General features: G+C 39.6%; 1 protein-coding gene across 2 annotated transcripts in view; it reads left to right on the forward strand.

Annotated features, from left to right (window-relative positions):
* The window catches only part of DCBLD1 (discoidin, CUB and LCCL domain containing 1), a 56,605-nt gene that overhangs the window by 22,654 nt on the left and 18,417 nt on the right, over window positions 1-15,534 (forward strand). The window contains exons 4-6 of one of the 2 annotated variants that reach the window (XM_042987063.1): window positions 4,803-4,937; window positions 6,376-6,427; window positions 8,801-8,873. In XM_042987063.1, the coding sequence (XP_042842997.1) occupies window positions 4,803-4,937; window positions 6,376-6,427; window positions 8,801-8,873 (260 nt within the window). Of the gene's footprint in view, window positions 1-4,786; window positions 4,938-6,375; window positions 6,428-8,800; window positions 8,874-15,534 lie in introns of both variants that reach the window. The other variant, XM_042987064.1, reaches the window with a different exon arrangement.

Genomic DNA, 15,534 nt, shown 5'->3' on the forward strand with positions numbered 1-15,534 from the left:
ACGCCCGTGCAGAACTGTGAGTCCTATATGGAGGTCTGCTCATGTTCTTAAGACCCCCTCAAGAAAGACTAGTTCAGTCTGTGAACTGAGACAGGTTTACCAGTCCAGGAACACTGCCCAGGACAGAGACGGTAACCATGGACAGAGTCACCACGCTTTCATTTGGGTTTCCATTGGAATTGTCTTTGTGAATGTTTAAGTATAGGCGTAGACCCTTTTTAAATTTTTTTTTCAACGTTTTTTATTTATTTTTGGGACAGAGAGAGACAGAGCATGAACGGGGGAGGGGCAGAGAGAGAGGGAGACACAGAATCGGAAACAGGCTCCAGGCTCCGAGCCATCAGCCCAGAGCCCGATGCGGGGCTCGAACCCACGGACCGCGAGATCGTGACCTGGCTGAAGTCGGATGCCTAACCGACTACGCCACCCAGGCGCCCCTGTAGACCCTTTTTAAAAGTCGGGATGGAGACTACTAACAGTGACATATATTGTCTGGCCAGCTGAGGGTGGAGACAGGCTTTTTCATAAGAAAAGGTATAATCCTCCACAGAGTTTGGCTGAGAACTGAAAACATTGCTTGGCACAAACTGGTAGGACCCTTCAGTGCTTTCCCATTATTTTTCCCTCTCACAGCCAGTCACATTTTTTCTGTTTTCATCTCTTTCCCCTTTTAACTCTAGGAATGCAGTTGTTAACTTTCATTCTGTGAAAGGCAATCTATCTGTCAGGCCTTCAGACAGGAAATAATGTGGATGTTTTGCCATAGGCAGTACCACCGTCAGTATTCCACTTCCAGCCTCCACGCGGGACTGAAGCTGCCTTCTGCTGTTGTGAGGGTTGTGCTGTGATGAACCCATCAAAATAACTTCTAATGCTGTGCTCGCTTCGGCAGCACATATACTAAAATAACTTCTAATGCTGCGTTGATAGAGGGAGGGTCCATTCCATCCCCTGTAGGTCTTAGTTGCATTTTTGCAATCCATCCGTAAGAAGAGGAGAAGGTCTGGAGCCTGGGGGGCACAGGTGATTAAAGGAATGTATGTGTTTACATTTTATCTTTGAACTTCTCCCAACTCACATTCCTATCATGACTTTGGGAGGATACAACCGAATTAGAGTTTTACTGTATTTATGTGTTTTTTTGGTGTAGGAAATGATACACATTGCGCGACAGCTTAGCATGATGATATACGCTCTTTTCTCTGTAAAATATATGCAGTGTTGCAACCGTTACTTTCAACTGTTCCATAAAAATCTGAAAAAAAAAAATCCAGTTGTTGAGGCAAGAGAAAGGACATCCTGCCATTTGCAACTACATGGATGGACCAGGAGCACATTATGCTAAGTGGGATAAATCAGACAGAGAAAGACAAGTACTATAAGATATTGCTTATATATGGAATCTAAAAAAGCCAAGCTCATAAAAACAGAGTAAAATGGCATGGGTACCAGGGGATGGGGATGGGGTGGGGTGGATAAGCCAGATGTTGTTTAAGGGTACAAGCTTGTAACAAGTAGTAAATAAACCCTAATCTAATTCACAGTATAGTGAGTATAGGCAACAGTATTGAATTAAAGTTGACCCTTGAGCAATGCAGGTTTGAATTATGCAGATCACTTACATATGAATTGTTTTTTTAATACGGTACTGTAAATGTGTTTTCATGATTTTCTTAATACTTTCTTTTCTTTAGCTTTATTATAAAATATAGTATGTAATACATATAAAATATGTGTTCATTGGCTCTTTATATTATTGGTAAGGCTTCTGATCAACAGTAGGTATTAGTATGAAAATTAAAAAAAACAGGCTATTAGTAGTCAACTTTTTGGAGACTCAAAAGGTACACACAGGTTTTCAGCTGCACAGGGGTTGGCGCCCCTAACCACTACATGGTTCAAGGGTCCACTGTATAATCACCAAACTTTCTAAGAGACTAATAATTCCAGTTATGTAACATGATGGAAGTGCTAATTATCTTTCCAGTGACAATCACATTAAAGTACATAAATATATCAAATGAATATATAGTATACCTTAGATTTAGAGTGTTATATATCAAATATATTTCAACTAAAAAGAATTCAAACAAATTCTCATTGATGATCAATTTAGACTTGCTTGCCTCACTGTTTTTATTAGGACTCATTGGAATGCTATAGAAATTTGAGAGATCAGTATCATTATCACCATTTGGAGAGGAGGATATACGTTCTTATTTTGTATTGGAAAAGATAAGTTTGGTTAGAAAAATACTCTCATTTATGAGTAGCAAGAAGTTACTAGTTATTTCATTGTTATTAGATTTGCAAAGCAAGTCTCTTCACTCATCTGCACAAAAAAGGAATTTCAAGTATATGTGAACTAAGAAAGAGTTGCAAAAGTGAAGCACAATAACCTGACTCACTTTAATTTTTAAAAAATGTTCATCCTTCAACTTTATTATACAAAAATGGATTTAGTGTAAATTGCTTATCTACCATGCTGTGAGCACTATTAAAGTTCATAAACATCTATATATTTATTACACGAATGATTTTCTTTCCTCCCTTGCTTTTCCACATTTCTTTTCCTGACCTTTTCATGATATTTTAAAATGCCAGGATTAGGGGTGCCTGGGTGGCTCAGACAGTTAAGCCCCAGACTTTGGCTCAGGTCATGATCTCATGGTTCATGGGTTCGAACCCTGTGTCAGGCTCTGTGCTGACAGCTCAGAGCCTGGAGCCTGCTTGGGATTCTGTTTCTCCCTCTCTCTCTCTGCCCCTCCCCTGCTCACACTCGCTCTTGTGCATTCTCTCTCTCTCTCTCAAAAATAAACATTAAAAAATATTTTTAATGCCAGGATTAAATCTTTTATGCATCTTTATAATCAGGTGTGGCTTTTAAAAACTGTTGCAAATAAAAGAACATTTAGGGGGCGCCTGGGTGGCTCAGTCGGTTGGGCGGCTGATTTCGGCTCAGGTCATGATCTCACAGCTCGTGAGTTCAAGCCCCGCGTCGGGCTCTGTGCTGACAGCTCAGAGCCTGGAGCCTGCTTCAGATTCTGTGTCTCCCTCTCTCTCTACCCCTCCCACGCTCATGCTCTGTCTCTCTTTCTCTCAAAAATAAATAAACATTAAAAAAAAAAAATAAAAGAACATTTAGCTTCATTTCAATTCTAACAATATTTGGAAGGCCACCACGTGCCAGGTATTGTACAAGCTGCTGGATAGAAAAAGTGATGGGATAGAAAAGTTTCTAACTCCATGGGACGTAGTCTAAAAGGAAAACAAGCATTGTTTATTTGTTTTAATAGATTTATTTATTTACTCACTACTAACTATGAAGTACTTCTATAGCCCTCATGCGAGGTACTGTTCTAAGCAGTTTGCTAGTATTAACTCATGTATAAGTAATTATATATGATGATTGTCTCTAAGTAACCTTTTTCTATTTGGATTTCACTCTCATTCAATAATAGGGAATAACAGAGATTCGAGGCACAAAGGTAAACACATAGCATTTCTCTTTTATTCTGTTACATCTTCTGAAGCTGAAACCTGGAAGGACAGTGGAGAAATCTGGTCCCTTATGGCAGGAGAGGAGTGCCTAGTTGGGTTCATGATCCTTTCCTGGACCTTTTTCTTTCCTTCCTCCTCCTTCCTTACCTGATGTTGGCACTGCTGTCTCTTGCCTATTACCTGATGTTGCTGTCGACTCTTCCCATCCTGTTTTATTTGGTTAATGAAGAATACCTGTTGTCAAAATTGGCTTTTGCTAATCCCTATTTTCTTAGGATTATTATGTCTTGCATACGTGACTTAAAATTTTTTTTATGTTTATTTATTTTTGAGACCGAGAGAGACAGAGCATGAGTTGGGGAGGGGCAGAGAGAGAGGGAGACACAGAATATGAAGCAGGCTCCGGGCTCCAGGCTCCGAGCTGTCAGCACAGAGCCCGATGCAGGGCTCGAACCCACGAGCTGTGAGATCATGACTTGAGCTGAAGTCGGTCGTTTCACTGACTCTGCCACTCAGGTGCCCCAACATACATGACTTTTAAGATGACCGTTTACAAGCTAAACTTGAACTTGAGTAGCCTTATGAAGATCTGTTTTTCTTGTTCAGTTCAAAATCTAATTTTGTCCTTTGAGAGTTCATTGAGCTTCCTATTGCTTTTCAAGCAACTCAATCTAGAAAACAGTGTGTTATGTTCTAATTGCATAACTTATACTATGGTATTTCAAAAGCCTTTAGAGATTCCTCTGCCTTTTTATAAACTTCATTTTGCAAATCAAAATAAATTATATGGGTTAACCATAAGGTACTGTAAGAGAGAGATAAATGTGTAAATTGCATGAAAACAAGATTGTTACCACGCATTGGCAGTCTTTTAGTTCTGGAACCTTCTTTTAGTTCTGGAACCTCCTTGGAAAAATATTTGTGAGTTTCTTTGAGCAAATTTAGGAGGTCCCTAGAACATCACTTTTATGATAACATTTTCTTCACTACCTAATGTGTTTAACCTTTGTTAGTCGTCTTTTACAAAAACTAGAACCTATCTCTTGGGTTGTTCACAATTAACTGGGTCTAGCCTATTGCTTATCTGGAGTTAGCCACTTCCCCCCTTGGCTTGTCAGTACAATCAAGTCCACATTCAGGCACTAATCAGCAGTTCCACTATTAAGCAAAACTTCAGTTGGGTGAAGATTACCATCTCATATATGTGTTGTCTGCTAAATTTCACCTTTAAGGAAAGAAATATGCCCATTCTTTGTGCTGGCCTAAATTTTGAATGTGCCAAAAGTGTGCTTTGTTTTTAGGACCATATTGTGGAAGTATGCCTGTTCCCAAAGAACTCCTACTGAACACAAACGAAGTCACTGTTCACTTTGAGAGTGGATCCCACATTTCCGGGCGGGGATTTTTGCTGACCTATGCCAGCAGCGACCATCCAGGTATAGCAAAAGAATCAACACAAATCTGTAAACGTGTGTCTGTCTATGAATTCCTCTTGCTACTTATAACCGTCTCTGGATAGAATTGTGACCTCAGGTACCGAGTATGTGTAGGAAGAGAAGAATGTTATGTCCTTGTAAGCAGTTAGATCTGAACTCAGAATACTTGTATCAAGCTTGTTAGATTGATCAGCTGACCTATATGAGAAAGGGTTGATCTCGTTTTCCTAGAAACCTTGGATGGTACATTTTCAGGTCTATTTTAAGGTCTGGCTGCTAAGGTCTGCCTATTCTCTGGAGCCCTCCACCAACCCTTCTTAGCTTAGGGGACACACTATTTAACCAGCGGCACCTCTGCCCTCTGCCCCACCCTCATTCGCATATACCAGTACACCAGCATAGAAGAGGCATGTGAGTGTGAGTCACATGTGGAGTCACTGTCACAGTGTGCCTTAACCATGGAGCTGATACTTGAGCAGGAGAGAAGGGAGCATGAATACTGACAAGGGAGGAAAGCATGGCCTCCTGTCCAGGCCTCTCGTGCCCCGGAGTGATGACTATGCAGTGCACTCCACGTCTGCCCAGGGTCACAGACGTGCCCAGAGTTTCTGCGCTCAGTCCCGTCTGGCCAGAAATGCTCTGGGAAGGGGGTGCACCATTCATTTCCCTCTCAGCCAATCAAATCTGGCCAATCCCAGCATGGCTAGTGTTCACCATATGTTGTTCCCTAAGAACTATTGAAAATATTAAGGAAAGAAAGAACTATTGCAGCAAGTGTGGAATATTGTGGAAACTATACTAGGTTGAACTAAATGCATCAAAATCCACAGTACCTTAACATCTCTGTTGCTGAGTGTCCATTCAGTTCTATACTCCAAAAGAAAAGAACATCCTCTTTTTAAGTCCTTGGTCCTGACTGATCAAAGTGAAATGTTGTATTCTCAGTAAACATGAGGTTCCATGGTCACTCAGATGCCACTAGCTAAATTGCTAAATTAAAATGTTCCCGAATCTTCTCTGTGAACTAAGTCAGGCTTTTGAAATTGTTTTCCTCCTGCCAAGAGAGGTTATGCACATGATCTTTGTAGGCATTTGGTAGACAGTAATGAGTCAATGTTGGTTTTTCTGTTTGAAATAGTTTCTGTTATCATCCATTGGGCAGTTGCTGAAAAACCATCGTTGGTGGTAGAAAAGCGAAATGGAGGAGACTGATTAAATCCTGAAGATAGTGTTCTCAGTGTTAATTTATTTTTAAATGGAAAAAATTCAGATAATAACTAGATAGTGGATAAACACTTTTTAAAAGTTCTTTTTTATTTAAAATTATTAAATTCTTTTATTTAAAATTCTTTCAAGTTCTTTATTATTTTTTTTTTTTAGCATGAGTGTCCTAACTTCCATTCAGGCTCCTAATTGCAATTACCTTTATTTACGACAGATTTAATAACATGTTTGGAACGAGCTAACCATTATTTGAAGCCAGAATACAGGTAAGTACAGTGTCCTAGCTGTGCTGCAGTCCTATGTTGCTGAACATTTTGTTTTCCTTCACATTAAACCAGATAAAGTACCTTATTTGTATTTAATTTTTTTACAGCATTTATGTTCTTTTTTTTTTTTTTTTAATTTATTTATTTTGAGAGAGAGAGAGAGAGAGCAAATGCAAGTGAGCAGAGTAGGGGCAGAGAGAGAGGGAGAGAGAGAATACCAAGTAGACTCCACACTGTCAGTGCAGACCGCAGCACGGGGCTCAGTCTCACAAATTGTGAGATCATGACCTGAGCTGAAGTCAGGAGTCCCATGCTCAACCTACTGAGGCACCCAAGCACCCATACAGTGTTAATATTCTAACTAATGAGGAATACTTGAAATGATTTCTTATATAGCAGAGATCAGCAGACCTTTTGTCCAGGGCCAGATAGTAAATATTTTAGATTGTGCAGGTCATCCAGTCTCTTTTGCATCCATTTATAGTTTCTGTTGTTGCTGTAATGCAAAAGCAGTCATAGACAATATGTAAACAAATGTGTAAATAAAACTTTATTTACAAAAAGAAGCAGCAGCACAGATTTGGCCCATGAGCCACAGTTTGCTGACTCCTGAGCTCTACTTTGATACCAATGAGCATAATGGAGCCCAGAGTGTGTATTTTTTTAACCCGGCCAGCATTTGCAAGTGACTTTTAGAATTTCTTCACTTTCAGAGGGAGCTGATCTTGTCTTTCCCACAGAGGAGAAACCTACTGAGAATAGGAGATGAAATATTTGATCCCAGCTTTACTTTAACTGGAAAAATTATTCAATCTCTTTGATGTACCTTTCCTCATCTATAAAGTAAGAGTCTAGAGCAGGATTTCTCAGCCTTGGCACTATGGTGTTTTGGGTTAGACGATTCTTTGTTGTGGAGAGCTGTTCTGTGCATTGTTGGATATTTACCAGTATCCCTGCCCTCTACCCTGTACGTTCAAGTTGTGATAACCAAAAATGTTTCTAGACATTGCCAGATGTCTTCCAGGGTGGGCAAAATTCACTCCCTGTTGCGAACCAATGTTCTAGAGAGGATTGTCAACAACACTAACTCCAGCTATAACTCCTTTGAGTGCTTTGTTAATGCCAGTCATAGCTCCCTGGCCTTTGCATATATAACTCATGTGAATGTTCCAGCATCCCTGCGAGGTAGGTTCTGTTAGATCCTGCAAATAGAGGCACAAACTAGTGAAGTAGCTTGCCCAGGGAGGCCCAAGGGTCTATGGTCCTGACCATCTTAGACATTCTAATAAATAAGATTATTTTATATGCAGAATCTGTTCTAGTGTTATCTATTATTAAGTCTAGTAGAGAAACAAAAATGAAAATGGTCAATAATTTAAATAATTAGAAAACAAAATTGAAAAAAAAACAGTAATTAATTACAGCTGCCCTGTAAGGTTGCCATTCATTCAATATAAACACATGCCAGCATTCTCTGAGATCTTTCCAGCTGTACCTATAGAGTCCCAGTGGTGAGAGGGCCTGTAGGCATCAATGTTCATTTCCTGTCCTACAGAAAAGAATACATTCGGGCCTACAGAGTGACGTTATGGTGCCAGATCATCTAGGCTGTAACTCAGTTGTTTTGTAGTATTTAAAGATGAGGTATGGTGATATACACGTCCACACTCCCTCACCTATAATCGTGAAATGTAGAAAGCTTTGAAAGTCAAAAGGTTTTTGTAACTCATTTGGTGGCAGTACCTGATTAGTGTGACCTTAAATTCATTTGACAGCAAAACTGAACTAAATTAACGAGTCTATTCAGTCTTTGTGTTGACTTAATATGACTATTCATGTATTTGATACAGAGATATTAATGTTTTTGATTAATGTATGCAGCCATAAGATGAATCTAATGTGTAACCTGACTACGCTGACAGCGCTATATTATATAATTAAAATTTGCTGAGAGTAGAACTTAAATGTTCTCACCAAAAATATATGCATTACATACATTTTAAATGTTTATATATTTAGATATTACAATATGTGAGGTGATGGATATGCTAATTTACTAGTTGGGAAACATAAATCATCACGATATACACTTGAAATACCTTACAGTTTCTTAATTATACCACAATGAATTACTTCCAATTGCAAAAGTAATCTGTAACTAATGTAGACCGTCACTGTCCAATACTAGCCATGTGTGAATATTAAGCACTTAGGCTGTGGCTAGTCCAAATTTAGATGTGCTATCAGTATCAAATAAACAGCATAATTCCCTCCTGCATGTTCTATAGAGGAGAAATATGTTTAAGTGTAATTTATACTTTTTAGTTTAATTATAATTCAATAAAATACAAATTCTTTATTTTATTTTTCCAGTAAATTCTGCCCGGCTGGTTGTAGAGACATAGCAGGAGACATTTCTGGGAATCTGGTGGATGGATACAGAGATGTAAGTACCTGAGAGTAATTATAGGGCATGGTAGAAATTGAGAAGTACTTATTGCTCTGCCTAAATGCATCCTGAAGTAAAGTCAAATAAGATCTCAAACCCCATAGATAAATGTACAAGTTTCTATTTTCTGAAAATAAATGAAATAATGAGTATAAAAACCAAGGTTATTCATGCATTCATTCCTGTTTTTCCATGCATTTCCACTTAAGCATGCTGTAAATGAAATGGTAAACAAAGCCCTTTTCAACCCTAAGAGTATAATTCCATCTATTTTCTTTATTTTAATGCTCCAGCTGATTCATATAGCATAGCCAAGGACATGAACATTCACATCACAGGATAACAACATTGTGTCTGGGAGCAGTGAAGCCATCTGCCCTGCACTTACATAGTATTCCTTCCTTCCTCACACCCCAGTTTCTTATGCAGAATGAGACTCTCTGGTTACACACATTGTTCCCAGAGAAAAATAAATTCACAAGACATTTTCCCTAAAGTATATGTCCTGTCTCCATATACACAGTCCTTTATTTCTTATTATTTGCAGATCTCTATCCTGGAAATTTGATATCTGATTTTTGAATATTAACATTGCTATTTAAAATAGTTTCATTCAGGAGCTGGGTGGTTCAGTCGGTTAAGCATCCAACTCTTGGTTTCGGCTCAGGTCATGATCTCACAGTTTGTGAGATTGAGCCCCACACCCGGCTCTGTGCTGTCAGCACAGAATAGAAATGCTGACAGCACAGAGCCTGCTTGGGATTCTCTTTTTCTCTCTCTCTCTCTCTCTCTGCCCTTCCTTCTCTCCCTCTCTCTCTCTCTCTCCCTCAAAAATAAATAAATATTAAAAAAATAAAATAGTTGAGTTTACAGCATCTGGGAATTGGCTTCAGTTATGAAATGTGAAAATCTGTGTAGTGTTGGAACTTTCCTGAGAGTTACTGACATGTGTCTTCAAGCATGGAAAAAACCATACATGTTCCAGGTGATTGATAATTTTATCTCTAGCAGGGGAAAAACAAACTTGGCTTTAATTTTTGCTTTTAGTATATCCTGATTCTGGAAGCAGCAGATTGTGCTCTTTGTTTTCCTTTATCGTGTAGTGTCTTTATTTACAAGATTGGCATAGGATATTCATTTGGCCTATAAATTGTTTGAATCTTAAAATGTTTTACAATACCTCGATTTAAGATATACTTGGCACAGGCTATTTCTAAATGACTTCAGGAGATTGAGAGAAACAAACAGTCGAAGTGTAGTGTTTCCCTCAGCAATAAAGAGTTTCTATTTGTTATTTTAACATCCCATGCAAGAAACTTCAGAATTATGTGCAGTAAGAGAGAGAGCATCACTTATTTTCTTATTTTAGTTGTTTATCTTTCTCCTCTTGACAGAGTTCTGTTTTTAGTATAACAGGTAAATGGTTTCTTATCGATCTGAGTACGCCAACTTTAGGTGCTTGCACACAGGTGGCCTATTTGACTCTGTAGCTAGTTTCATATCATTTGCTTTTAGGATGACTTCATCTGGAGGGAAAATTTATATTTTGAAAACTCTTCAAAGAAGTCTTATCAGTGCCTTTTTGGTATATGTTGATCTCGTGGGTGTATTCCATATCTATTGCTACATAACAATATTACTACCAATTTAAAAGATTAAAACAACACATGTGTTACCTCTCGTGTTCTCTGGGTTTGGGCACAGCTTAGCCGAGTTCTCTGCTTCAGGATCTCACAGGGGTGCATCCAAGCTGTCAGCTGGGGCTGCATTTCATCTGAGGCTCAACTTGGCTTTGAAGCTCACATGGTGTGGGCCGCATTCAGTTACACATGGATTGTTGAACAGAACACCTCAGTTTCTTCCTGGATTTTGGCTGGAGGCTCTCCTCAGCTCCTTGCCATTCAGGCCTATCTGACATCACTGCTTTCTTCTTCAAACCCACCCAGGGAGAATTTCCCGACAAAGGAGTCTCCTAGTAAGACAGGTTACAACCTTGTGTAATGTTATCATGGGAGTAGCATCCTACCACTTTTGCTATTGTTCTCTTAATTAGAAGAAGGCCACAGCTCCCACCTAAACCCAGAGGGATTATGCAGTGGGGGAATGCCAGGAGGCAGAGATCCTGGAGGTTATCATAGAGTCTGTCCTCCGTGGTGCCTTCATCTTAGGGAATGTGTTCAGTTGTAGCAAGTTCTTCCTAGAAGGGTCTTTGCAAAACCGAAGCATATTTTGTAGGTCAGGACAACAGAATCTGTAAAACAAGTTACAAGAGAAAATGTTGAAGAAACAGGTTCTCCGCGTCAGAAAAGAAGTATGTTGTCTTAAAGAACAATTACAGAAAAGGAACTGGTTCATTCTATGTTGTTCCCGAAGGCAGAACTAGGGTCAGAGGGTGAAAGTTACAGAGTACCCGGTTTTAGTTACATGTAAGGAATAATTGAGCAGTGCAAAATGGAGTCGGGTGTCTCAAGAAATGGTGAGCCCTAGTCCCAGGAAGTGTCAGGTGTAGGCGTTAAACCATTTGTCAGACATGGCCTATGTATGTGTAGGAAGGTGCTGTGGGGCGGAGAAAGTGACAGTCTGTCAGGAAGTATCAGCGGAGAACTTTAAAGGTCTTTTTGAATTCTTAAGGTTCTGTGAATCTGTCTCCTTGACTGATGAATTAAGGCATCTGTATTGGTATATGCTTACCACGCTAGCTAAGTAGGATGAGCTTCTCTTTGAGATCTGCTTTACCCAGAAACCAGAAATAAAAAAGCCCTAGAATAGTTTCTCTCTTGGCACCTTCTCCCAAGTCTGCTGACTATACCATCTGCTTTTAAGACATCACTTAATAACTTGTTTCAGTAAATTCTCCATACCCCCAGAATATTCAAGAAAGACTGTAGAATAATGGAAGACAGTATATGCAGTGCACCCCTGGTTTAGGAGGAGACGGGGAGAAACCAGGCCTTTGTACACACCCACAAAAAGCCATTACACAGGGAAATACATTATAATAGCGTGTGATTGTTTCCAGGTGATGGCAAGCAGTGTGAGTGATTTTTTTCATATTTTCCAACATTTCTAAAATGAATTCAAATAACTTTTGCAAAGAAAATGTTGCCGGGGTGCATGGGTGGCTCAGTTGGTTAAGCGTCTAACTTTGACTCAGGTCATGATCTCGTGTTTCATGTGTTCAAGCCCCACATTCGGCTCTGTGCTGACAGCCTGGAGCCTGCTTCGAATTCTGTGTCTTCCTCTCTCTCTCTGCCCCTCCCCTGCTCGTGTTCTGTCTCTCAAAAATAAATAAACATTAAAAAAAAAAATAAGAAAATGTTGCCAATATGGTAATTACGAAGACTGTACCAACATAGGAACAATTCATAGGATAGACCGTGGAACATATATATTTAACATTTTACTATCATTTTAAAACATGAGCTTTATTCATGTTTTATTAAATTCAATATGAAGCGTTTACTTTTTTTAAAGTTTTCTTTATTTTGAGAGAGAGAAAGAGCATGAGCAGGGGAGGGACAAAGAGAGAGAAAGAGTGGGGGGAGAGAGAGAGGGAGAGAGGGAGGGAGGAAGAAAGGGAGAGAGAGAGGAAGGGAGGAAGGGAGAGACAGAGAGAGAGAAAGAGAATCCCAAGCCCCAAGGCAGGGCTCAAACTCATAAACCATGAGATCATGTCCTGAGTCAAAATCAAGAGTTGGACGCATAACTGACTGAGCCACCAAGCACCCCTGAAGTGTTTACTTTTATATTAAATTTTATTTTAATACTTTGTCAATACTTTCCAGTACAAGATGACTTTTCCTAAAGGAAGACATAAGAAAATACTCCAATTCTGGCATGATTTGATAATCACTTTGAAAGTTGATGTAGTCTTGACATTGTCTTGAGACTGTACACTCACAAGCTCTCTCTCTCTCTCTCTCTCTCTCAAAATAAATAAACATTAAAAAAAAAAGGTTGACGTAGTCTTCATGCTGATCTATTTAGCCATGTTTTATGGTTTAATGAACTTTAGAAATGTTTGATACCATCACCTGCAATTTTGTGAGCCATGTAGGTGTTCTCAGATGTCTGAGAAAATGTAAATGAAAAATTAGGTTTAAATTATTCTGTTTGAGTTGAAGCCAGTTCACCATTTAACATAGGCCAGTGATGTGACTTTCCTATATTTACATTTCAGTGAGGCTTAGACTTTGAAAATTGCTAGAAAATCAAAGTATAAATTTCCTCTTCCAAAGGAAATTTATAAAAATCAAGTTCAGTGAAAGTAAAAATTTAAAATCAACACCCAAAAGCCCCAATTTAAGTAAACATTTATTTAAGTTGATTGAGTGAGCGAGTAATTTTGTTTTTCTTAAAGAAAATAATCCTGTGATAATTTTATAAAAATGTAACAGCCAGATTTGGTGGTTATTCTCCTGGAGTTGTATCCTGTGGCCTGCATTGAATATCATGGAAAAATGTGAGCTGCAGTTGAATAAATTCCATAAAATGGGTATATACTGCTGGGGTCCCTCAACGCTGATTACTATGGAAAATGGGAATGTATGTTGGCCAATGATGCTGGTAGGTTCTATTGCTAATTGACCTGTGAACCTGTTCTCTTGTAACCAAGGAGTCCTTGGGACATGCCAAGTCCAGTGAGAGCTCTCCACTAGGCAGCTCTTGGGATAAAGACTACCCCATCCACCGAACAAATTCCAAGGAACAAACTTCAAATGATCTCAGGGACAGGGGATTATCTACCCAGTAGACCACTGAACCAATTGCTTTTCATCTTGGGGCTGAGAGACCTAGGCAGGCCGGCAGGGATGTCATAGTAGGTACATAGGGTGCCTATTAGAATCACAAGGTAATAGGCCATTAGAAAAGATACTAGACATCATGCAGTCCAGGTTTTTCATTGTACAGAGGAATTGGGGAGCTGGATCCACAGCAGTGACATGACTTACGCACACCTAGTAGAGTTAGACACAAAGCCAAGACGATGAGCTAAATTGCCAAATTTAAATTCAAGGCTTTTCTGTTATAACTGGCTGCTCCATTTTGTGCTCCAAGAATCTACAACAATGATAACAAACCTTTTTAAAGAAGGAACATTCAGAAAAAATAAAAACACAAGCTGCCTATTTAATTTAAAGATCACTATCTTGGGGGCACCTTGTTGACTCAGCTCGTTGAACATCTGACTCTTGCTTTGGGCTCAGATCATGATCCCAGGGTGGTAGGATCAAGCCCTTCATTGGGCTCTGTGCTAAGAGTGGAGCCTGCTTCAGATTCTCTCTGTCCTTCTGCCTGTCCCCAGCTCGCACTCACTCCCTCTTTCTAAAAATTAATAAATAAAATAGGGGCTCCTGGGTGGCTCAGTCAGTTAAGCGTCTGACTCTTGATTTTGGCTCAGGTCATGATCTCGCAGTTCCTGAATTTGAGCCCCGCATCAGGCTCTGTGCTGACAGTGTGGAGCCTGCTTAGGATTCTCTCTCCATCTCTGCCCCTCCTGCACTCTCTCTCTCCCTCTCTCTCTCTCAAATAAATAAACTTAAAAAGAATAAAAACAAAATAAAATAAAACACTGTCTTTTTCTCATCTTCTAGTATTTCTGTTTTTGTCCAAAATCAAGGAGGGCAATAACCACATCTGTCTTTCAACATTCTCTTATTTCTTCTCTGTCAGGAACTGTCCTTCTCTTTTGTTTCTGAGAGCCATTATTGCAAGACTGACTCATTTTCCCAAATCTAACCTAGTTTGGGAAATATGCACTCTCTAAATTAAAGATCACAGAAGTTCTCAATTTTATTGCAACCACAATTATTATAAAATATTGTTGGTCTGCTTGGTCCCCCAGATATTGTAACCAAAATCCAAGAAATTTTTTCCACTGACAATAAAGTAACAATGTTGTCAACACAAAGAGAAATTCCCAAGTCCGGTTATCGAGACATAATTTCATGAGCTGCTCTTCCCATGTTGGCATTAGCCATCATGGAGAAGTGGGGCATTGCTAAAGATGATTTGGAAAATGATGTTTCTCAGCCCCTCAGTCCTGGGCTCACTGCCTAACCACCCTCCCAGGCAGGTCTGTGCCCATGGGGACCTAAGAGCCTGGGCACCCGATGGAAAAGTTTCAGTCCTTCCTCCAGCCCCACTTATGTGCCAGTGCCAATCCCAAGGCCACCTGCTAATCAGCCAGTCAGGTGGTCCTGCTCAGTCTGTCACTCCAGGCAGCAGACTTGGAGGCCTGGGCAGGTGCCAGCTGTCTGACCCTCCCAGAGGAGACTCAGGAAATGAGGTGGAGGCTGTGGGCCCTGGGTTGCTCATCGTCATTGCCCTAAGACCTTTATGAAGTCTTTTGTTCCATTTCATATTCTGTTCTGTTTTTAATGCCTTGTTCAGTCTCTAAATCAATTGTAAAATGAAGCTATGGTATAGAAGATTCACCTTCTCAAAGGATCCTTAGTATGTGTATCTGCTAAAGCAGATGTAAGAAACTGATTAGTTATTTCTATTTCTGTTTGAAAAGCCACCCCCAAATTGAGTGGCTTAAAATAACAACCGTTTTATTTGCTGATGAGTTTGAGGGTCAGCATTTGGGCTAGTCAGTTCTTAATCTCCCTTTGCCTAGAATAGCCCCTGTAACCATGTGGGGGATCATCTGGGG

This window comes from Panthera tigris, chromosome B2, assembly GCF_018350195.1.
Source record: "Panthera tigris isolate Pti1 chromosome B2, P.tigris_Pti1_mat1.1, whole genome shotgun sequence".
NCBI lineage: Eukaryota > Metazoa > Chordata > Mammalia > Carnivora > Felidae > Panthera > Panthera tigris.